Genomic DNA, 26036 nt, shown 5'->3' with positions numbered 1-26036 from the left:
ACTAAAATTTTCATATAATCAAGTCTCAAAAAAATATGAATATGAACTATTTAAGACCATTTAAAAAAAAAGTGTCGAGTAGTCTACTGTAATTGAATATTTTTGTCCCTTTCCACGACCTGTTAGAAACGAAATCTCTGAGCGGCCGGACTTTCTTCGACACAGATTGAAAACACTGCTATATACACACCAAAGAGCCTGTCAAACTATCAAACTATAAAAATAAATAAGTACATACAAAAGTAAATAAATACATTGATTAATTGATTGAAACTCATGTCTACTGTCCACTACATTCAAAGATAAACAGACTTCCCCAAATAGTTTGTATATAAATCTTTTGTTTAAATCTATTATTGCTTTTGTTACTATTCAGTTATAGTATTCTTATTTTATTCTTTACAACTTAATCCTTGACTACAATCTCACCTCATGGTAAGTAATGATGCAATCTAAAATGGAAGCGAAATTATTAGGAGGATGAAAATCCACACCCCTTTCGGTTTCTACACGTCGTACCGGAACGCTAAATCACTTGGCGGTACGTCTTTGCCGGTAGGGTGATAACTAACTTAGCGAAGCCTCCTACCAGTCAGACCTGGACCAATTAAGAAAACCTCAATCGGCCTAGCTGGGGATCGAACCCAGGACCTCAATCTTGTAAATCCACTGCACATACCACTAGAGGCCGCCAAATGAATTTAAATTAACATCTTCTATTAAATGTCATAATCTCATAGTAGGAACAATGTGATTTAAGCTAATATTCTTATATCAGTCATGGAATATCATGTAAATAATTTTTATCTGGCATGTATATTGTAAACACACCTTTATTATGCAGTATATGTGTTAGTGCAGTATCTATGTATGAGTGCAGTGTCCATGAATGAGCGCTCGTGTGAAAAGAAATCATACATAATGAATGTCATGTGAAATATATGCGAAGGCATATCTATGATTTGAACCTTTGATTGTATACCGCTCAGGCACCAGTCCCCTACATTCGGATATCACGCCGGCTCCTAAAACAAAATTATACTCTTTAATAAAACATTTTTATTATCATTAACAACCTATATTCGGCTCACTATTGAGCACGAGTTTCCTCTCAGAATGAGAGGGTTTAGGTGATGGTATAAAAAAGAGGGTATTTGATGACTTGAGTTCAGTTCTTTTTAGGCAGCGTGAACACCGTCACGCTGCTAGTCGCGTAAGTGGCTTTGTGCAACAATGTTTTGGGCTGTAATTATTTATCATAAATTGTTTAGTGTGTTGTTTATAACTCGTATTCCTATGGGCACCTCAGACCAATTATAGAAGGACCATCGCACTCATATTCACAAACGAAATTTTCTGTCATTTTCGAAGGAAAACGAGCTTAGATTTGGTATATATCTTTTACTAAACTATAAGCTTTTGCCCGTTTTTTACATTATTCAACTACACATAAATTCATTTTTACGGAGCTCTTTAACCGACGATCACGATTACAACTATGAAACATCGATGCTATAGATACAGTTTTTATAATCGCATTAGATCGTTGATCATATATTTTGACAGAAAATTAACGTATAGCGAGGCAGGTCCTATACAATAGTTGGTATGAGATGGGAACAGTAACCACGCGGGGGAATTCGCGCGGCGTCAGCCAGCACTAGTATAACAACAAAGACTCGCCTCCAGCCGGGTGGGCGGCGTGCTGTGGTGCGCGGCGCCGATGATGTCCTGCAGGCAGCGCGCGAACTCCTCGATGACGTCACGCATGGCGTCCGGCTCGCGCGGCTCCAGCTCGTCCTTGGTCTCCACCGCCGCCGCGATGAGGCACTGGCACACCGCCTCTATCACTTCCGTCGTCATGAAGCTGCAGGGTTGCCTGTATCAACAAATACTCATTTATGCCACTGTCATGTAGCACGAGTGATTTCTGTGAAATAAAAAAGCACGATAGACAGCCAACAGACGAATGCTACAATGGCTCATTACGTGCATACAATACTTTTTCTACGACTATGATTTTTTTTTACAAGTTAGCCCTTCACTACCTGATGGTAAGTGATGATCTAATCTAAGATGGAAGCGGACTACCTTGTTAGGAGGAGGATTAAATCCAGTTTCCTTTCCTCCTTTCAGTTTCTACACGATACGTACCGGAACTAGCCACGGCCGAAGCGTCCCACCAGCTAGACCTGGACCAATTAAGAAAACCTCAATCGGCCCAGCTGGGGATCGAACCCAGGACCTCCGTCATTAAATCCACCGCGCATACCACTGCGCCACGGAGGCCGTCAATAATAATATTGATAAAAAGATAAAATTATATATAATTGGCGTTGGGCATGGCCTCCTCGATTTTGTATCGGTGTGGCCTCCTAGATAAGGAAGGAAGAATTTCTGTAATCAATGCCATCACCGTCTCTAGTGTTCAGGTGTCGGACTGCACTCACTTGGGCACGAGCTGCGCGGCGGGCGGCGAGGAGGGGCGCGCGCGCGGCGGGACGCACGCCAGGCGCGGCGGGTTGCGGTGGCGCCGCTCCAGCGTCTCTAGTGTTCAGGTGTCGGACTGCACTCACTTGGGCACGAGCTGCGCGGCGGGCGGCGAGGAGGGGCGCGCGCGCGGCGGGACGCACGCCAGGCGCGGCGGGTTGCGGTGGCGCCGCTCCAGCGTCTCTAGTGTTCAGGTGTCGGACTGCACTCACTTGGGCACGAGCTGCGCGGCGGGCGGCGAGGAGGGGCGCGCGCGCGGCGGGACGCACGCCAGGCGCGGCGGGTTGCGGTGGCGCCGCTCCAGCGTCTCTAGTGTTCAGGTGTCGGACTGCACTCACTTGGGCACGAGCTGCGCGGCGGGCGGCGAGGAGGGGCGCGCGCGCGGTGGGGCGCACGCCAGGCGCGGCGGGTTGCGGTGGCGCCGCTCCAGCGTCTCTAGTGTTCAGGTGTCGGACTGCACTCACTTGGGCACGAGCTGCGCGGCGGGCGGCGAGGAGGGGCGCGCGCGCGGTGGGGCGCACGCCAGGCGCGGCGGGTTGCGGTGGCGCCGCTCCAGCGTCTCTAGTGTTCAGGTGTCGGACTGCACTCACTTGGGCACGAGCTGCGCGGCGGGCGGCGAGGAGGGGCGCGCGCGCGGCGGGACGCACGCCAGGCGCGGCGGGTTGCGGTGGCGCCGCTCCAGCGTCTCTAGTGTTCAGGTGTCGGACTGCACTCACTTGGGCACGAGCTGCGCGGCGGGCGGCGAGGAGGGGCGCGCGCGCGGTGGGGCGCACGCCAGGCGCGGCGGGTTGCGGTGGCGCCGCTCCAGCGTCTCTAGTGTTCAGGTGTCGGACTGCACTCACTTGGGCACGAGCTGCGCGGCGGGCGGCGAGGAGGGGCGCGCGCGCGGTGGGGCGCACGCCAGGCGCGGCGGGTTGCGGTGGCGCCGCTCCAGCGTCTCTAGTGTTCAGGTGTCGGACTGCACTCACTTGGGCACGAGCTGCGCGGCGGGCGGCGAGGAGGGGCGCGCGCGCGGTGGGGCGCACGCCAGGCGCGGCGGGTTGCGGTGGCGCCGCTCCAGCGTCTCTAGTGTTCAGGTGTCGGACTGTACTCACTTGGGCACGAGCTGCGCGGCGGGCGGCGAGGAGGGGCGCGCGCGCGGTGGGGCGCACGCCAGGCGCGGCGGGTTGCGGTGGCGCCGCTCCAGCGTCTCTAGTGTTCAGGTGTCGGACTGTACTCACTTGGGCACGAGCTGCGCGGCGGGCGGCGAGGAGGGGCGCGCGCGCGGCGGGGCGCTCGCCAGGCGCGGCGGGTTGCGGTGGCGCCGCTCCAGCGTCTCCTCCACATTGCGACACCCGACGCACTTGCAGATCGCCGTACACGCTATCTTCGCCTGCATACATACAATCAATATATTTTGACACTTGTCGCTAAAATAAAATCAGGGGTTGAAGTTTAAGGTTTGTAAGGAAAGTTATTTTTGAAAAAATTTATAAGTGTACTACAAAAAAAAAAACAAAAAATATACTTCATTCAAAATTTAAAAAATTCTACCCATAAAAAGTTAATAAACCGTGATAGCCCAGTGGATATGTCCTCTGCCACCGATTCCGGAGGGTGTGAGTTCGAATCCGGTCCGGGACATGCAGCTCCAACTTTTCAGTTGTGTGCATTTTAAGAAATTAAATATCACGTGTCTCAAACGGTGAAGGAAAACATCGCAAAGACCTGCATAACAGAGAATTTTCTTAATTCTCTACATGTGTGAAGTCTGTCAATCCGCATTGGGCCAGCGTGGTGGACTATTGGCCTAACCCCTCATTCTGAGAGGAGTCTCGAGCTCAGCAGTGAGCCGAATATTGATAATCATCAAAGGGTTAAAATGAATTTTTTTTTTATGAAAATCGTTCAGGTTTAGATTTATATACTTGTACTAGCGGATGCCCGCGACTTCGTCCGCGTGAAACTCGATGTAAACTTTCAACTACCGCTACCCTACCCCTACCCTACCCTACCCCTACCCTACCACTACCCTACCCCTACCCCGTTTTCTAATTATTATTAATATAAACTTTATACAATAACAATAAAGCTCAAATTGACTACGTTTTAGTTACAAATCATTTGTATGGGAAAAAGAAAAGGGCTATTTTAGGGTTTTTGGCAAAAAATTAAAGTTTATAATTAACAAATAAAAAATAGGGGTTGATCGTAGAGGGGTGAAAAATTGAAAGTATTATGAGATTTTTTATTGTAAGTCATCAAAAAATAAAAAAAAATTTTACCAAAAAAAATTATAGTTTTTAATTAACAAATAAAATATAAGGGTTGATCGTAGAGGGGTGAAAATTTAGGGTTGTATGTATTTTTGTATGCTGTGTCATAAAAAAATAAAAAAAAATTTAGGGGTGGACTACCCTTAACATTTAGGGGGATGAAAAATAGATGTTGGCCGATTCTCCACCCTGGCCGACAATCACGTTAAGGATCACAAAAATCGGTCGAGCCGTTTCGGAGGAGTTCAAGTTCGAACACCGCGACACGAAAATTTTATATATTAGAAGATATGTATATAAAACATGCGAAAATATAAATAAAAGGGGATGAAATAAAGGGTTGAAAGTATACACAGATTTTCATGTGATCCAAGTCACGGGACCGGCTAGTTTAGTAAATATAATAATCCCAGCTGAACATCTTAGCAATTATGCAATTAACGTATTAATTTACCTCGTAACATTCGCAATAGTTCTTGAGGCAGCCACTGCGCTTGCAGTTGCATCCCTTGTTGTGGCGTCGGATTATTTCAGGGCCACCAGCTTTTGTTTTACCGATTTTGGGCCTGTAAATAAATACAAATTTTAAATATGCACATTTTTGATTCCGTGCAGGCAATAACTAATTGATAAATACTTAGTTAATTTTTTGGAAAGCAACTATAAAGGAGATGGTCCATTTCAGGTCCACTCTTGTACCCCGTATCATTAAAATTTAAAAAACACAAGGATTTTATTAAAATCTAAATAAGTGAATAAATCTAACTATATAAAAAGAAATAAATAAAATTAAAACCCAAGTTTTTGAGTTATAACAAGATGGCGCCCTTAGAGCAACTATGACATGACAATTGACAGCAAACTTCAAATCGACTGCAAACTGCATTGAAAACGTCATCAATCCGCCATTAATACCCATTTTAGTGTTGCATTTCTTGGGAGAGAATTAATATTATTTTATTATTATATACAATTAAATTAGTGTAATGTCATTTTTAATTACTATTTTTACTATTTTTGATTGTTATTATTATTATGTTTGTTTTACACTGGGTTTTTTTCCTTTAAATAAACTATTATAATAATAATTATTATTATTTCGAAAGAATTAAAGTAAATTCGTAGATTTGTATAATCTAAAATAGTTAAAAAAAATATCTTCTTTTATTTCCGCCAGGGTACAATGACTGATCCTGGGCTCCATACAATTTTGGACCATCTCCTTTAAGATTTTTTCTTGATCATATTAACTTCTACTCCTTTATGTCACACTATAAATTATATTAGTGCGATGTTTGTTTAATATATTTTTTTTTTTTTATTGATCAGCATCACCTAAACGCGTTGGGGTTCCGGTCGAGGCAGCCGCGGATGGCGCGCTGGCGCAGCTCCTCGTTCTCCAGGTTGTTGTGGCAGTTGACGCAGTTGCACTGGTTGCAGAACTCGCCGTTGGCGAAGCAGTCGCAGTACAGCTTGAGGCACTGCGACTTGGTGCAGTTGCACGCCTTGCGCGGACGGAGGCCGAAGTCCGAAGACATTACGTCTGAAAATGCATACAGTATTTCAAAAAAAAAATATTGTGATATCCGCATACCGTGTTGCTATGCGCAAAACTCGAGAACGGCTCGTACACTTTAGATAAAATCCAATGAACTTTGGATTTGAAAATGGGAGAACACACGGGCTAGAGTTAATAAACTGTCAAGGGATTCCCTAACCCTACATCCCTACATTCCCATTGGCCACAAGTCCAAGCCCTGCTCGGAGTTTTTCTCTCTGCCATACAATGTACCCGGCACTCTCACGGTGAATCCAAGGAATGCTATATAATCGTCTTTCTCTCTTTATTTCATACTAGCTGACCCAGCAAGTGATCCAATCAGAAATGAGGAGATCCGCAGAAGAACCAGTCACCGACATAACTCAATGTGTCGCCGGAGCTGAAGTGGCAATGGGCGGGGCACATAGTTCGAAGAGCCGATGGACGTTGGGGTCCCAAAGTGCTTGAATGGCGACCCCGCACTAGAAAGCGCAGTGTTGGTCGACCCCCCACCAGGTGGACTGACGACATCAAGCATCAGGGATTCGCTGGATGCAGGTGACTCAGGATCGTGATGTTTCGAAGTCCCTAAAGGCCTATGCAGTGGACGTCCATCGGCTGACATGATGATGATGATGATGACCCAGCAAACGTGGCTTTACCTAAGTACAAATATTATGGTCCGTATTATACTGTACCTGTTTCCGAGAGGCTGGCGTTCTGGTACGTGCTGTTCATTGCCTCGTCATCTACACTCGCGCTGTTGTCAATTCCTTGTGATTCATCCTGTTTAAAGAACATACACAATATTAATTGAATAGAAATAGGTGTTATTTTGCGTAAGTTTATTATAAATTAGGACCGATTTGTTAATTTTGCAATTATCAACAAAAAACCGACGAGTCCAAGTATACGACAACGTGACCCAGAATGCCTATACTACAGCCTTTCTTGACAAGTACAGTTTACCAACAAAGAAATTAAAAATGAAGGTAGAAAACACATGTCATTTCATAACTTATTTATTTGAAATTATGTATGGTTCGTTTATAAAATGTTATATAAAATATATTAACCATATCTAATTGTTCTAAGCTTAGCTAATTAATCAAATTTATTTTCATTAATATAAGAACAAGTCAATTATAAATATTATTAGGTGTGAAATTACTAGTGATTTTTACCCTCATTTTCAATTTGTTTGTTGGTATACATTACTCATCAGGAAAAGCTGTAGTATAGTTGGAGGGTAATGGGAATATTGGTCATATTATAAAAAAAATTTCAAATATTCTTAAAAAAAAAAATATTATATGTAACAACGGTTTACCAATTGCTCCGGCTCCTCCATTGTATCTTCTGGCTGCTGCTCAAACTTGCTGGGCACCACAATGAATGGGGTCTGCTCCTCTGACGTACCAACTGACTCCTGCGCCTCTGTGCTGTCTATGCTGTTGTCTTCGGTTGAACTCTGGAAGTATAATGGTCTTTTAACCCGACTGCGTAAGGAGGGTTGTGTTTTTCGAGGGTATGTATGTCCATTTTTTTGGCGTGCTCTACATCGAAAACGGCTAGACAGATTTTGACTTATTATGAGGTATCATTGAGTTTGTGACAATAGGGATGATGACAGTTTGTTAAATTGTATATAAACTAGCGGACGCCCGCGACTTCGTCCGCGTAAATTTCGATGTCAACTTTACTACTGCCCCTACCCTACCCTACCCCTAACCTACCACTACCCCAACCCTACCCTACCCAACCCCTACATCTACCCTACCCCTACCCTACCCTACCTTACCCCTACCTCCACCCTACCCCAAACCTACCCCTACCCTACCCCTACCTTACCTACACCCTACCCCCTTCCTACCCCTACCCCCTTCCTACCCCTACCCCCATCCTACCCCTACCCTCCCCGTACCCTATCCCTTTCTTACCCCTATCCCACCCGTACCCCTATCTCACGCCTATCCTACCCCTACCCTACCACTTCCCTATCCTACCCGTACCTCTACCCTACCACTACCCTACCTCTACCCCTACCCTACCACTACCGTAAACCCGGCCCTAAACCTACCCTACCCCTACACTACCCCTACGCTTCCCTACCCGTACCCTACCCTACCCTGTAACTTCTCTATCTGACTCCTACCCTTAGCAAAATCGGTCCAGTCCTTCGAGAGTGGTGGTATGACCAAGAGAAATAGAGACTTCTATGCTAATAATATAAAGAGGTAAAGTTCGTGTGGTTGTAGGAGGTAATCTCTGGATCTACTGGACCGATTTGGAAAATTGTTTTACCAATAGAAAGCTACGTTATTTGCGAGTGTCATAGGCTATGTTTGATCCCCATATTCACACGGAAACGGGAACTACGTAAATGAAAGCGCCGGGCGTCATATAGCGGAATTTCTGCGTTAAAAATTATTAAATAATTTATTTTAATAAGGATTAAAGTTTATTTGTATAAATAATGACGTAAACCTAAGTATATAAAATTAATAATTTTTAAAACACAAAAGGTACTATATCTGCTAATATATAGAAGATAGATATATGGTGTCGCGGACTTTTTAGTAGAACTTTTAAAGATACATAAAGTTTTCATACATTAATTTCAATTTTACACAATAGTTAAGGCAGCGCATGCGAATAAGTCTGTTTAAGAGGATTTTCGGTCCGACCTGTATGACAAAAACTGTGATAACTCGGCTAATATATATGATACCTATATAAAATATAGCCTATAGCACTCCCTGATAATGTAGCATTCTACTGGTGAAAGAATTTTTAAAATCGGACCAGTAGTTCCGAAGATTACCCCATTTAAAAAATGTGACAAACTTACAAACTTTACCTCTTTATAATATTAGTATAGAAGTATAGATTAAGAATATGCTAATAGTAAAGCAATTTTGTAAAAGTAACAGGGTATCTGCGATCATTACTTTCGGAACTACAGGGATTTAAAGGGTCAGATTTGCGGCGCTGCGCGGAGCCCTGAAAAACGCCGAAAAATGTTTGTTAACTGTAAAATATATTTAAAGACATTACCGCCGCGTCCGGACTTCTTTCATTAAAAGGACTATACTGCCTCCGATTCCGGAGGGTGTGGGTTCGAATCTGGTCCGGGGCATGCTCCAACTTTTTAATCGTGTGCATTTTTAAGAAATTAAATATCACGTGTCTCAAACGGTGAAGGAAAAACATCGTGAGGAAACCTGCATACCAGAGAATTTTCTTAATTCTCTGCGTCTGCAAATCTGCATCGCGCCAGCGTGGTGGACTATTGGCATATCCCCTCATTCTGAGAGGAGACTCGAGCTCAGCAGTGAGCCGAATATGGGTTGACAATGATGGTAGCTGAACTCACGTGGTGTTGCTTGTACTCGATCTCAACTTCATTCATGCTCATGTGAACGTCATCAGACACGGGGTTCTCTATGAGCTGGCGTAGCGCAGCTTTGGAGTCCACTTCCTCCGTTTCCGCTTCCGCGTCCTCCTCCTCTTCAGCCTCCGCCTCCGCCTCCACTTCCTCTTCCTCTTCCTCGCCCGCGCTGTGCTCAAGAAGGCCTTCCAACTGTTTTGACTCCGGTAGCGAGCTACTGCTGTCAGTGGTGGTCGAGTGCATAGGCGACAGCGGTGATAGTGGCGCTAGGAGACTTTGTGCTGATCGAAGAGCCTGTTGGAAGAACTTTTATTTAATACTCTTTATTTGTACACCACAATAGGCTACTTGCCTCTTTTGTAAACAGTGTTTAAACTGAATTATGGAAGTATAATAAGCTATAATTTTAGTTTTGTCCCCTCAATAATAAAATAATAACCAGTAAAAACTTTAATCATCATCATCTCCTTACCCTTATCCCACTTAAGCGGGGTCGGAAAAATATGTCAATCTTTTCCATTCGTGTCTATTACTCGTCAACCACTTTAATATAAATGAAAAAATATCTAAGTAATTCTTTTTCCGCCGAAAAACAACACATTAGCGAGTGACGTCATTCATAGATATAACAGCGTGATTGGCGTTTGCAGTGATGTGATATATCACGTCACCGCAAGCGCCAACCACAAACCGATGCCTTGTAGCGAATGACGTCACAGTTTATGATTGGCGTTTGCGGTGACGTGATCAAAATACAATTTTGTTTTATAAAAATATTACAACTACGAGATTATTTTCACAGACAAAATGTGATTAGAGTTTCTAGGCACCTAAACTGCCTATATGCAAAAAATCTTCTTAGTTTCATACTGCAGGCGAGTAGCCTATTAGAGAACAAGCGAAACAGAGACATAATAAAATCTTTTTAACAAAAAAAAAAAACCAATTTCAAAATCACAAAAATAATCTAAAAAGCGAATAATAACATCGGCATATTAAAGCCGTTTCTGAAAGAACCATGGGAAATAACTGTCTTTGAATCCTAAAACTTTATGATTTAAGCGACTGAAAGATTTTTTTTAATTGGACCAGTAGTTCCTGAGATTAGAGCGTTCAATCAAACAAACAAACAAACTCTTCAGCTTTATAATATTAGTATAGATATGCCACTCACAAATAACGTGGGATCTAGTGGTAAAAGAACTTTCAAAATCGGATCAATAGATCCAGAGGTTTCCCCTTACAACATCACAAACACACAAACTTTACCACTTAAATTAGTATATTTATTATATCTACTTACTGTAAGAACTTGCGTAGTTTTTGGTACAGGCGCTATCCTCACCAGCTTGTGTTGAGGCTTTGCAACTGCTGCAATAAAAAAAAAACACAATTTCGTCACTTTTCGTACAAACACAAACAACTTTTATTTCATCTGACAACTGATTGACGACAAACATTTTAAAATGTTCCAAAGTTCTCAATTCCTAATTAAAATTAATTCAAATATGAAATAATGGGATTCTTTTTACAAATTACAAAGTGTCACCATTGATTTTTAAATATCAGGTTCCATTTTTTTTTTTTTAAATATATCTTTCGTAGTTTGGAACGTTGTTTCCAGATGATATAATTAAGGTCTAGCACACTTGGACATAACAAATTTAAAAAAAATATCTATAACAAGTAAGTGCCGTTCACATATAACGTAGTTAGGCGTTACGCAAATTATTTTTATACACAATAAATAGATAGGCTGTGATATCCAGATTTATAAAAGTAGGAAAAGTCTGTTGGAAATGTATCTTCATCACGAAATCTCTAAAATCGCTTGACGTAGGAAGATGAAATTTGGCAGGGAATTAGTCTATCATTGTAAATAGTTCAGGAATCAAATTTCGCAGTTTTTGTCGAGCTTTTCCCGAACGATATAGAACCCCCCCCCCCCTCCCCCCCCCCTCCCCGTGTTTTTTAGATTTAATCACAGATACTTTACTTTTTTTTTAATATATAGTTTGAGATTTTTTCTTGTACTTGGTGTGATAACGATGTTATTTAGTACGAGATCCGGCATAAGGAATATATACCCTCATCTGTTATTTAATTGGGATAAGAAATAAATAATAGAAAATAACGTATTTCTTTAACTTAGAAGCTTGATTCTTTCACATCTGAGTTCGGTTTATATTTCAACTTGAAACTTCTACGCATTGCTCAAATAAAGGGTCTTATAAGGTTTCCGTTTTTTCCTTTTCATGTACGGAACCCTAAAAATACGTACTTGTACTTGTATTTGGATTGTTCGTTAAGACGAGCGAGGGCGGCTGGCTTGCTTGTATTTTCTCCGCTGTCATCTGTATAATATTACCTGTCAAATGTGTACTGTTTATATTTTAACATTTTTTTTTTAATATTTAATGGTCGGCTTACATTGATCCATTGATTGGTACTACAATTCACTTTTAATTTGTGAAATTAAAATTCAAAATGGCGCAATGGAGCGTGTTGTATGTATGTTTTAAGCATGTGTGTCCTAAGAGATGAGGCTAATGTAACTATTCATGCTCGAGCCAATATCTGGGTCTGTCGATAAATTAAAAAAAAAATATTAGGTTGCTATTTGAATTTCATTACATGTTTATCCTGTAGGTCAAAGATACGCGCCACGACATACGAGTATTTCTAGGCGAGATAAAAACAAATGACGACAAATAGCGGCGGAATCGACAATATCACTCTTTTTTAACCGACTTCCAAAAAGGAGGATGTTCTACGTTCGGCTGTATGTATGTTTTTTTTTTTTTTTTATGTATGTCCAGCGATAATTCCGTCAATTATGGACCGATTTTGAAAATTCTTTTTTTGTTTTGAAGGGTTTACTTCCAGGGTGGTCCCATTTTTTTCATGTCAGGATCTGATGATGGCATCCTGGAGAAATTGAGGGAAACTTTCGAAAGTTGTAGAGACGGCTAGTGCGTTTGTTAGTGTTTCCATAAGGTGTTTTAAACCACTACAATTTTATGAAAGTTTGGAGTTGGTCTGATGATGGAGCCGAAACACAGACGATGGAACTTGTCAAGGATTTACAGCAGTCACCTTTTGTTTGGGCTTGATTAATTTGTATTGATGAGTACTTTCCACCTATATGTGTTGTGACTGTATTAAGGGTCTGGTGATGAAGACGAGGGACAGTGAAGAGAACTCCTCGACGGTTCACAGTAGCTACCTTGTGTTTGGACTTGATTAATTTGTATTGATGAGAACTTTCCACCTAGATTGATTGTGACTGTATTAAGGGTCTGGTGATGAAGACGAGGGACAGTGAAGAGAACTCCTCGACGGTTCACAGTAACTACCTTCTGTTTGGACTTGATAAATTTGTATTGATGAGAACTTTCCACTTAGATAGGTTGTGACTGTACACACGCAGTAGGTATGCTAACACTAAAAATAAAAAAATAAAAATTTAAAGAATTTAAAGAACCACATAAATTTAAATTTAAAGAACCACATAAATTTGGTAGTTTAAACGTGTTTAATTAAAACATCACTGGCTTGGCACCGCCTTCAAACTGATCAGAAGGTAGCACATAGGTAGGATGTTATTTTTTGCTTTTTAGTTAAAGTTATTTTTAGAGTTGGAAGTCGGTTGAATTTTTTTTATTAAAATTTTTATTTATACTTTACATTGGGACGAAAGAAAGAGTGACATTTCAACTGCGCCGCTATTGGTTGACATTATGTCTGTTTCTCTTCATGAGATATATCGTCGACGCACCAAGCAGGTCTAAGATACGCGCTACGATATATCTCGTGAAGACACAATGACATGTTGTCGACCAATAGCGAACTGGAAATATCGCTCTCTTTCGTAGTGATAGGAAAGACACAATGACATGTTGTCCACCAATAGCTCGTTGTGATGGGACGAATTTCTACTTCCGCCGCTATTGGTTGATTATGTCTTTATCTCTTCACAAAACACGTCGTGGCTGTAGACCTACAGTTCCAGACTGGTATAGACATTTTAACTACAAAATAAAAATAAAACCATTTAGGTCAGGGACGGGACAAAAAAAGGGCAAGACAAAATAATTATTATTAAAATGAATACAAAATATTTATATAAAATAAAAATTTTTAAAAAGCACACTATAAATAAAAACAAAGTAAAGTTACCTTTATCGTCAGTAAGTACAAATGTCTTGGCGTTGAGCGCGACGGGCTTGGGCGGTGGTTTGACCACCGGCGGGTTGTTCGTAAAGATACGCACGTATTGTACCTACGACAAACAATAACCCAATTATAGTACATTATAATATAAGTGCGGTAAGTTGAAAATTACAGCCGAGGCGATATTACAGCTCGAGCCAAAGGCGAGAGCTATAGTAAGGAAGCAGTGGCTGTAATTATCAAAGCGCACGTATGTCATACGTCGTTTTTTAACACATTTGCGAGGAAACACAGTGAACACACTTTCTGAAAACGAATCTTTGCCTGTTTTTCCATAAGATTACATTTTGATATGCATGTAATTTTTGAACAGATTACGAAATGAGCACACTGTGTGTGTTTTTTTAGACAAATGCACCAAAAATAGCCAGTATTAAGTACTATTATACTAAATTAATATTTTTGTGTTTCTGATACAAATAAAAGGTTGACATTTATTGTCAAAATTATTAAAATTATAGAATTAAATAGCTTTTTATTACATTTTATCTCACAAAGTTAATTTTATTCATAAAACGTTGAGCACTTTTCTGACATAAAAACTCTTTGCCAAGATTTAAAAAGTACCGTTCGTTTTTAGACGAATGACAAATGTTTATATTACATTCCGGCACATGTGCGTAATGAGCATTTCGATAACATTATGCATTACAATATTGAAATTGGTGAAATAAGCGATACTTTACGAGCAAATGTGTTATAAAATATTATTAAGCTCATATCGCTCATAGTAATGGCCTATGGTTCCGAGACTTGGTTGCTAATTATGGGTCTCATAAGAAGGCTCAGAGACACACAGCGGGCTATGGAACGAGGTATGCTCGGAGTATCTCTGCGTGATCGAACCAGAAATGAGGAGATCCGCAGAAGAACCAAAGTCACCGACATAGCTCAACGAGTTGCGAAGCTGAAGTGGCAATGGGCGGGGCACATAGTTCGAAGAGCCGATGGACGTTGGGGTTCCAAAGTGCTGGAATAGCCGAGGTGATATAGCCCCACTAGAAAGCGCAGTGTCGACCCCTCCACCAGGTGGACTGACGACATCAAGCGAGTCGCAGGTATTCGCTGGATGCAGGTGGCTCAGTATCAGGATGTTCCTACAAAAGGCCTATGTCCTGCAGTTGACGTCTATCGGCTGATATGAAGCTCTTATCGCTCACTATAGTTATTTATGCAACTGTCATGTAATGAGGACCATTGTACAAATACATTGCTACAATGGCTAATTACGTGCAGTGGCATACAATATGGTAGGATAGTAGGGGGTAGGGAAGAAGTGCAATAAGTTTGACCGTATTTGCTAGTACTTTATATAACTTACACCTTTGCCAGGCACGTTGATCTGGTGTAGTTGAGACTTTTGATTCTCTATGACTACTTTGCTAACTTTTGTTACCTGAAAAAAAAAAAACGAAATTAAAAAAACAATCAACTCTCATCGTTATATTAATTGCAATGTTAGGTTGAATTACTTAAATATATATAGGAGAAGGAATTTTTCATTTTTTTCAATTTGTATATACGTATAATGCATACCCTAGTTAAAAACCTTGTGCACGTCACTGATTGCACGCGACTATTTTAGTATACTGTTGATGAAAGTTGATGTACCTCAAGAGCATTTGCAGGTGGAGGGGCTGGTTTGAGTATAACGTTTTTCGTTGAATTTGTTATTATTACTTTATTTTTTGATTGACCGCTACTGACTGGTACTGGAAAAGAAATAAAAAACATATATTTATTATCTTAGCAATAAGATTATATTATCTATGTATTATTTATTCCATCTACTACACGAAATTAATATTGTTTGTATTAAAGGGGAATGCCCACCGGTCCATACAACGTCAGCCCAAGGATTCCAGGTATACCGTATCGTCGTCATCAACCCATATTCGGCTCACTGCTGAGCTCGAGTCTCCTCTCAGAATGAGAAGGGTTAGGCCAGTAGTCCACCACGCTGGCCCAATGCAGATTCGCAGACTTCACACACGCAGAGAATAAACCGGGTATACCGTATACCCTCATATAAATGTACATGTAGATGATAATATGATGTATAAATAAGGATCTGGTTAAACAATTGGTTTAAAAAAAAGTATGTTTCTTGAAGAAAAATACATTTTTTATCACTTTTATTTGGCAAAATGTTCGCCGGTGTTCCAAGCCACGAAGTAACATTTGAAGCTGTACTAAGTTTTTTGTTGTATTATTTTTTTCTCTATTCCCAACAAGCATAACAAACAAGAAAACTAACAAAAAAGTCAATCATAAGTTTTAAAAACTATGGTAAAACTCTGGCTGTATAGCTTGTCCCTGTTGTGGACAAATTAAAGATAAATTAAAAATGTCATAAAACGTTGTAGCAAACTTTTTTTAACAAAGTAATAATTTCATTATTAAAGTAGTATATGAATTATCAACATTTTTGTAAGTAAATTGCCGGGTGGTTAGGATAGGGTTGGGCAGGGCTGGGCTTTCCCCTTTGACTTCAACTAGCCTATTTAAATACATACCTAGTGTTGGTGCTGGCAACAACTTAGTGGTCGGTGATTTGATAGTTATAATTTCTTGTTTATTTGCCACCTTTACTAGACCCTGGTTTGCAGGTGTTGCCATGACTACCTGAAAATGTTCCAATTTTTAAATAATTATTACATTAATATTAAATTAAAAATACAGGCAAAATTATTTAATTTGCATAAGTTGTAGTCAATAGTTAATTTTAAGTTCAGTAAATAAAGTTCTAGGGATGTATAAAAAAAAGGTTTTTAAAAAGAGGTTTTTATTTACATGTCACTACAAAGCATATCACAATATCCATAGACCATTTTGAATCAATACACACACTTTAACATACTACCAAGACACTACCATTTTGGCTTTGGTATAACAAAATATAGTGAATATCTACTACTTATATAATATGTATACTTAAATGAATTGCTGTTCGTTAGTCTCGCTAAACTCGAGAATGGTTGAACGGATTTATCTTATCTTGGTCTTGAAATGTTCGTAGAGGCAGTGGCGTGCATAAGGTTATTGACCAAGGTATGCTCTAGTAAGATAATTTAACTAAACTGAGAAAATTTGCATAAGATAAGCATTAACAAAATATTTGTTGGGGTATGCAGTGCTTTAATGCTTGTATGAAGCACACGCCACTGCGTGGGGGTATAGGGAAGGTGTAAAAGGTGAGAAATATTAGAATAATTGTCAGGAAACGATAAAAACAGGGTAGGGGTAGGAAGGGGAAGGGAGGGGGTAAGGTAGGGGTAGTGTAGAGTAGGGTAGGGATAGAGTACTATAGAGTAGGGATAGGGTAAGTAGTGCACATTAGTTAAAGCGAAGCTTGACCAGGTCCGCTAGTAGTTTATATATATTTTTTTAAATAAAACAATATTTGCCATATCTTTTATAATATGATCAACTAGCGGACGCCCGCGACTTTGTCTGCGTGGAATTCAGTTTTTCACAAATCCCCAAATGGACTTTTCCGGGATGAAAAATAGCCTATGTGTTAATCCAGAGTAAAATTTATTTCCATTCCAAATTTCAGCCAAATCACTTCAGTAGCCGCACAGTAGCACATACTTACACACTTACACACAAACTTTCGCCTTTGTAATATTAGTGTGATATTCCCATTTTATCCCCGTATTCTCACGGGAACGTGAACTACGCGGGTGACACCGCGGGGCGTCGGCTGGTTAGATATATCTGGTTACCTTATTTCCAAAAGTGATAGGCACAGCCTTGGGCGGCACGGTGACAAAGCGCGGCGGCTTGCTGCTGCCCGCTGGCAGTATCTTGGTGATTACAGCGGGCTGGTTCGAGATGTCGCCGCTCGGCTTGCCTACAACACAGTAGTCATTATCACTAAATAACAATAATAATAATGCCTCCAGAGTTAGCCGACAGAAAGTTGAGTGCTGCCGTATTTAAGAATAAGATCAAAGAATAATTGCTCAAGAAATGTTACTATTCTATTAAGGACTAGCGGACGCCCGCGACTTCGTCCGCGTGAAAGTCGTTGTAAACTTTCAACTACCCCTATCCTAACCTACCTCTACCCTACCCCTACCCTACCCTATCCCAACCCTACCCCTACCCTACCACTACCCTACCCCTACCCTACCCTACCCTACCCTACCCCTACCCTACCCTACCCCTACCCTACTCATTAAGGCTGCACTTCTTTATTTATTTATACGCCTATTTTTTTCCTCCCACCGCGAGTCGCGTCGAGCGCGACAACCGTTACACAAAAATAATCCTTAAAGCATGAATTAGTATTCACGCGCGTATGGCTTAGCGTATTTCATGTATAACTTTGGTGTTTCTTTACCGATTTTTATGATTCTTTTTTTATTGAATAGGTAATAATGTTAACTTTTTTATTAGGGATGAGTGATGAGTGTTATAAACATAAGAGTAGACAAATATAATTAGAAAGCTCCGAACTGCTAAGCTATCGGGAGTTACACGTATTATTGTGAGTCATCCATAAAAGATAGACATATATATGCTGTAGTGATTTTTAACAATTTTAAGGAGAACATTTCCGTCATACATGATTTCTATGTAGCTTTAACTATTAAGGCTGTACACGCGACGGAAGCTAAAAAAATGGAGTAACTTCTCCTGTTTTCTCAACATTTCTCTTCACTGCTCTGCTCCTATTGATCGTAGCGTAATGAAAAGTATACTATAACCTGCCCAGGAGTATGTAGAATAATTATACCAAGTTTCGTTAAAATCTGTCCAGTAGTTTTTGTTTCTATAAAGAACATACAGACAGACAGACAGACAGACAGACAGACAGACAGACAGACAGACAGACAGACAGACAGACAGACAAAAATTTTACTGATTGCATTTTTGGCATCAGTATCGATCACTAATCACCCCCTGATAGTTATTTTAGAAATATATTTCATGTACAGAATTGACCTCTCTACAGATTTATTATAAGTATAGATTATTTAATGGACATTTTTTAATATACTTTGACGTAATTGATTGACACTTTAGAGAATAAGACATTTGAAACTACTATTAATATCATAGAATTAATAGTATTAAATTACTTGTACCGACTCGTAAATCTATGATAAATATAGTGAGCATATGATATTGTAAAAAATGAATTTAATTTTGTATTTATTTTGACTAGTGATTTTTAGAAATTTGCATGCCAGCCATACTAGCTAATGTAGCTATTGTATACTAGCTAATGTACCTAACTATACAATGGGGATGATGACTAGGTTTGAATATATTGATTTTTATGATACATTCGGGTAAATAGGGTCAATGTTTACTAATTTATACATAAAAACCAAAGATTGTCTAGATATTTTCAAAATTAATGAGAATATAAAATTTCAAAATCTATTAAAAATCTTTTATCGTAATTAGATGAAAATTCATACAGTTTTAGCTTCCTTACATTAAATGTGACATTTTTTAATAAATGAACTATAAACATAAACACTCAAATAACAAAGATATTAGTAATTTTGTTTGAACACACATACAAATCTAACGATCATTACATTGCTTACGACGTCATTAGTTCGTGCCATTTTGTATGGGGCGTTTGTCAGGGATCCGCGGCAGCGCCGCAAATCTGACCCTTTAAATCCCTGTAGCTCCGAAAGTAATGATCGCAGATACCCTGTTTCTTCTACAAAATTGCTTTACTATTAGCATACTCTTAATTTTTATCCAATTTAAAAAACTGTCATTTTATATGCCTATTGCAAATCAATAAATTGAATTGAATTGAATTAAATTTTACAATAGGCTAGTTGAAACTTTTTTTCAAACAGTCTTAAATAGTTCATTATCGTTCTACAAGACTGAAGTTTTTTTTTCATATTTTTTTGAGACGCGATTAAATTAAAATTTTAGTTTTTGAATATGTTTTTGACAATACGAGCCAAAACACCTGTCAGCCATGACAGTTTTTGTACACTATATGTATAAGGAATGCCTGTAGCTGATTTAGATGATTTCTTTTTAATTTGGTAGTCAATCTCCTCTATAGTTGGTGGAGTGCATGAAAACTTTTCTAGAGGATTGTTAGGTCTGCGGATGTTTGGATCTCTGTATTGCCTCCCGTGTCTTGGGTTTTTTTTAATATGAGTTAACTTAATATGAGTTTTTAAAATGTTCGTAAATCCGCTCATTGGTCAAGACAAGATATAGATAGATAGAAATTTTCTATTCCGTACAATTAGTGTTTAACCCTAGTTAAAACTCTTGTGCATGCCACTGGTGATGATGCAATCAAAGACTGAAGCAGGAAACATGGTCATGAGTAAATATTTTCTTCTCGGACGTTACAGTTATTGACAGTGTTAATACATGAAATGATATTACCTTGAACTGTAAAAACTTTAGTCATCAAAGGTTTGACTTGTGTACCGCTGACCGTTTTAGCTGCCAACAGTTGTGCCTGAAAAAATACATTACATACTCATTATTATACATATTTTTGGCCTATATTAACGACTCTCTAGGCCAGGGTCCCTTATAGGAAAGCTAGGTTGGTGGCCTAGAGTGATAATGTTTTACCTATAGCTTGGCAAATTCGTTCGTAACACTCGATAGTCCGCGCGGGCCGGGAGGGGGGTAGCGATGCCCCAGGCGTTCGACTTCACACCAGCGCAGTCCTTCCCCCCTGTCGCCCGCATATCATGGGAGTGTTATCAACGAACTTACTAAGCTATAGTAACAATCACTAATATCCGACCGCTCAGAGATTGCGTTTCTGACAGGTCGTGGCCGAATGGGCGCACAAGGTTGTTAAATTGCGCTGTTTCAAGGTTGTACCAACCGTTTGTATTTGTAGTGATGAGATATAAAACGAGACAATGGTAATTTGATAAGTTTGTCACATTTGATCACGACCTGTCAAAAACGCGATCTCTGAGCGGCCGGATATTAACAGACGTCAATGTGCTCTCTGAGGCAGGCGGAGAATTTCTTAAAATAAAAAGGTAAAAAAAAAATAGCTTGGCACCATATCTCGTGAAAAGACATATTGCAGACCAATATCGACTGAATCATATATATTGCTGTCTGTTTAGTTGCAATTGGATGAAAGGGTGATATTGTCGATCTACCGATTGTATCTGTAATGAAGAAACATTTTGTGGTTCGACTGGAAAACTGTACTGGGATGGGAACTTATAGCATAAATCTTTGTAAACTAAAAACTGGGGCAACAAGGCACTTTATTATTAAATAATGTAGATCATTATTTATTAATTTTTATATTAATCCAATGTGCTGGACTGACCCAAGTAAAAACCGCTCTCCATGGATCGCTCCATGAATGTGCTAGGAGAGCTACACTACGGGAGGAATAGCGACGTGTAGTGAGGCTTGCCACCACACCCAAATGACGACCACGACCCTCAGACCATTATTGTATAGGACCTGCCTCGCTAGACGTTACTTTTCTGTCAAAGTATATGATCAACGATCTAATGCGATTATAAAAACTGTCTCTATAGAATCAATGTTAAATAGTTGTAATCGTGTTCATCGGTTAAAGAGCTTCGTAAAAATACCTTTTTGTGTGATTGATTGTTTAAAAAACGGGCAAAAACTTCTAGTTTAGTATAAGATATATACCAAATCTAAGCTCGTTTTCTTCAGAAAATGACAGACAATTTTGTTCGTGACTATGAGTGCGATACAGGTCCTTCTATAATTGGTCTGAGCCACGACCACACTGTCAAGAGTGTAACGACAAAGAAGAAGAAGATATTAATCCACAATGACTTGTTTACCTGATCAGAATCAGCTCTAATATACTGTATGTTGGGCACTTGTCCAGGCGACACAATTTTTATCTTCTGAGATCCAGAAGGCACCATTATTAACTGTTTCCCCAACTGTGCTAAAATAAAAAATTTATTTGTCACTAATTATGGTGGTTTCAACCATTTTAAGGCAATATTTTAGACAAACTTTCTACAAGCCTTTGGTGAGATACAAAGAAATTAGAAATGAAGGTAAAAAGCCCATGTCATTTCATAACTTATTTATTTTAAATTATGTATGGTTTGTTTATAAAATGTTATTAATATATTAACCATATCTGATTGTTTTAAGCTTATTAATCAAATTTATTTTCATCAATTTATGAACAAGTTAATTAAAATTATTATTAGGCGTGAAATTACTAGTGATTTATACCCTCATTTTTAATTTGTTTGTTACATACTCATCAAGAAAGGCTTTAGTATAGTTTAGTATAAGATATTATTTACCAAATCTTAGCTAGTTTCAACTATTTTGTTTGTAAATTTGGGTGCGATTCTGATCCTTCTATAATGCGCCGTCGCAACTCGTAAGCAGGTAGCATGCAATGCGTCGATCCATTGCGTCGCCGCAACGCAACGCACCACCGAGGCATCTCCATAACTGAATCTACAGTACATACTCGTAAAACCAACTTACCCAATACATTGTTCCCCTTGGATGTAGCTTGTACTATGTTAGCTATAGACACTTTCTTCACCAGACTTTGTCTGTTGGCAGGCATGTTTAAAGGTTTGGGTGCGATGGCCAGTTGCTTGGGCGGCGTGTATTTCTTCATAGTGACGAGTTTTGGTGGCTTTGGAGCAATTGCCACCTGCTTCGGCACAGATGCTAGCAGGGTTTCCTTTTTGATTATTGGACGTGGGGTTGCAGCCTAGAAAAAGTGTAGTGTTTCGTTTTAAAAAGGCAGCATCACGGTGTCTACGCTGCCTCACAAACAACTGAGCTCAAGTCATATACAATACCGTCTTATTTATACCACCTGTATTTGAGGAACTTGTAACAAAATGGAATTTTATAACTGATGAACTTTTATATCATTTATTATTTTATTCTTTATTTATATAAAAAATAAATAGAGGTTTGTTTTATTTTTTAAAATTCAGTTAATTACTATAGTATGAATGATAGTTCCTCACCTTAACAGATATAAGTTTAGGCGGCGGCAAATCTGTACTGGATATGCTCACGATTTGCGGCTGGAACTGTATGTCAATCATTGTATCAGACTGAGTTGTTAGCATTTGCTGTTGCTGGAACATTAATAGAATATAATTAATTAAAAAATGGAAAATTATACATACTTTTTTTTTTATTCTTCATGATACCTGATGATAAGTGATGATGCAATCTAAGATGGAAGTGGGCTAACTTGTTAAAAGGAGGATGAAAATCCACACCCCTTTGGGTTTCTACACAACATTGTACCGGAATGCTAAATCGCTTGGTGGTATGTCTTTGTCGGTATGGTGGTAACTAGCCACGGCCAAAGCCTCCCACCGCCAGACTTGGACCAATTAAGAAAACCTCAATCGGACCAGCTGGGGATCGAACCCAGGACCTCCATCTTGTAAATCTACAGCGCACACCACTGCGCCACGGAGGCCGTAAATACAGCCGTGCATACAGCCAAACAGAACCGCATTACAAAGCAGATTTCAGTTATCTTTAGAGCTCAATTGAATGAGCGGTCACTCATCACTGAGGGGTGGTGGTTCTATTCCCTCCACGTTGATCTATTGTCATACCCACTACTAATACAGTCTCTACTGACTAGACTAGAAGATAAGGCAAATTTTCTTTTTGATGAGATGAGATCATAATATTTCAGTAAACTTACACAAAATGTTATCAAATTAAATACTTTTCTCTTAAATCAATCTCACCTACTTACTGTACCTATTGCAGAAACCATATTAAACTCAGTTCAGTAGTCTTTCAGTGAAGGAATTTATCACAACAGACAGACACAGTAAAGAACTTTGTTTTACAGTATGTATAGATAAGAACAATCTTACACTCAACAAATTTGACCTCATGTTCGATGATGTGTCTTTACCTATACTACAGCTTTTATTGATGAGTACTGTTTACCAACAAACGAATATACGATACGAATATTGATGAGTACTGTTTACCAACAAAAGATAGATATATGGTGTCGTGGACTTTTTTGTAGTACTTTTAAAGATACATAAAGCCTCCATACATTAATTTCAATTTTACACAATGGTTAAGGCAGCGCATGTGAATAAGTCTGCTTAAGAGGATTTTCGGTCTGACCTGTATGACAAAAACTGTGTTAACTCGGCGAATATATATCACACTAATATAAAATATAGCCTATAGCACTCCCCGATAATGTAGCATTCTACTGGTGAAAGAATTTTTGAAATCGGACCAGTAGTTCCGAAGATTACCCCATTTAAAAAATGTGACAAACTTACAAACTTTACCTCTTTATAGTATTAGTATAGATAACATCTTATAAGCAAATCATTCATAATTTAAAATGAATAAGTTGTGAAATTACATGTGTTTCCTACCTTCATTTCTAATTTATTTTTTGGTAAACAGTACTCATCAAGAAAGGCTGTAGTATAGCAATATTCTTTTTTGTAGTCCTTTACAATAGAAGAGAATAATATACTTTTTACTAAAGTAAATCCAAGGGACCAATTGTGTAAGTTGATCAGATCCATTTGACATCTATATGAAATATGTGTATATTGACACTAGTATGTATATTGACCTGGGAATACTGTAATTTCACAAAGATATTGGAATGGTTTTGCTGTCAAACAGATTTGATCAAGTTGTACAACTGCCCACCAAGTTAATTACAGCAGTTCTTACATTAGATTCAAGAGTTGTAGTCAATTCAGTAGTTTGGTCGCTATGCACTGAATACTCCTGAAGGGTAAACTGGTCATCTCCCATAAAATCTGAAAATTGATAACATCACATATTAATGAAAATTAATATACAGGGAGCTTGAGAGTATTTCCCTTAAATTCAAGTAACAAGTCCACTTATAGGAGCCGAACTGCAAAACTAATTTTTATTAAATTAAAAAATAAAAACTTTTTATGTTCTCATACAAAGTAATTCAAATCTTTCTGACTATCCATGGAACAATACGCCTTTATCTATCCTTGCATTTTAAAATATGTCAAACACAGGCCACAATTTAAGAACTATTTACAAATCCAAATTCATTTATTTCATGTAAACTGAGCCTACTTGAAATAAATGAATTTTGATCTTTTTTTTGAAATCTGTAAAAAATATTTTCATAGAAAATAAAAAATAAGTCACTCATTATATTTTATTCTTGTGAACTTGATCATTTACTAGATATGAACATTTTAATTACATATTTGATATGCTGATGTTTTAGTTATATAATTTTTATTTACCAATTATCTCTTCGCCGCTTGTATCCATGAGCATGGTTTGTTCTTCGGTGTGCTCAAACTCCATTGAGATGCCCTCCTCATGTGGGACTTGTTCCAGTGACATACCAGTTTCGGTCACCACAATATCATCAGGTTGTTCAAAGTCGACCTTGCAAAATATAAACTTTCATACAACAGAAACTTTTTAATTACATCAAATATAACTTTAAATAGACATTGCAAATGTGTGCTTGCTAGAATAACAAACACGATATTATTGTAAGTAACAAACACGATAGTTTTGAAGTTTGACTTAGTAATAACATTTAGATAAAATCTAAAAGTTGTTCTAACAATTTGTACACTTACACCCATATCACTATCCAAGTTTAGAGAGTCGTCCAAATTATGATCCATATTGATTATTCGTTCTGTACACCTATTGAGATTATCTTATAAAGCTTTACAACTTTATTTATTGAGAAATGATGTCCAAAAACACAATATTTTTAAGTTTAAAACTGGCCGCCATTTTAAATTGTCAAATAAATTTTGCCTCTTCCACAGTCCGCCACGGTTAAAAACAAAATGTCACAAGTATTTAAGAGAAAAACACAAACATTGAAATTGAACTTTTGGCTACTTTTACGCATTTATTTATGAACAATTTTATTCCATACGTTTTTCATAAACATTGACGTAATTTAAGCTTAATTTCTTGAAAAATAATAAAAAAATGTTATGGCGCTGGATTTAATTTTTGTATCATAAATCAGTAGTACCAACACAATCAATCTTACAATCGTGTTCTACAATCTATGCCTTGAAAAATGCGTTCACTATAGGCATTAGCACAGATAGATATAAAAATGTAGGGTCTTCTTCTTCTT

At 38.9% G+C, this 26036-nt stretch overlaps 2 protein-coding genes across 3 annotated transcripts in view; both read right to left on the bottom strand.

Moving 5' to 3' along the window:
• Positions 1-17123, bottom strand: part of LOC112052284 (NADH-ubiquinone oxidoreductase 75 kDa subunit, mitochondrial) — a 52010-nt gene extending 34887 nt beyond the window's left edge. Inside the window, exon 1 of the mRNA XM_052887343.1 lies at positions 17114-17123. The gene's annotated coding sequence lies outside the window, so the exon portion shown is untranslated. The remainder of the gene's footprint in view (positions 1-17113) is intronic.
• On the bottom strand, positions 456-25949 carry LOC112052282 (protein lin-54 homolog). 2 transcript variants are annotated; one of them, XM_052887340.1, is made up of 22 exons: positions 25516-25949; positions 25168-25315; positions 24605-24693; positions 22888-23001; positions 22388-22622; positions 21715-21824; positions 20297-20372; positions 17638-17765; positions 16426-16534; positions 15521-15621; positions 15231-15305; positions 13856-13958; positions 11958-12044; positions 10980-11047; positions 9662-9970; positions 7616-7756; positions 6984-7071; positions 6081-6288; positions 5200-5311; positions 3711-3862; positions 1684-1879; positions 456-1025 (listed from the first exon to the last, which is right to left on the bottom strand). In XM_052887340.1, exons 1-22 carry the CDS (start codon positions 25561-25563, stop codon positions 1014-1016), a joined length of 2709 nt encoding a protein of 902 aa, XP_052743300.1. In that variant the 5' UTR covers positions 25564-25949; the 3' UTR covers positions 456-1013. The 2 variants fall into 2 exon arrangements, with proteins under 2 accessions (XP_052743300.1, XP_052743301.1); XM_052887341.1 differs by lacking the exon at positions 11958-12044.
• Positions 25950-26036: the final 87 nt, after the last annotated feature.

The sequence above is a fragment of the Bicyclus anynana genome, chromosome 19 (assembly GCF_947172395.1).
Source record: "Bicyclus anynana chromosome 19, ilBicAnyn1.1, whole genome shotgun sequence".
Lineage (NCBI taxonomy): Eukaryota > Metazoa > Arthropoda > Insecta > Lepidoptera > Nymphalidae > Bicyclus > Bicyclus anynana.
The sequence above is the reverse complement of the archived record's forward strand: the minus strand, read 5'-3'. Positions and strand labels throughout refer to the sequence as shown.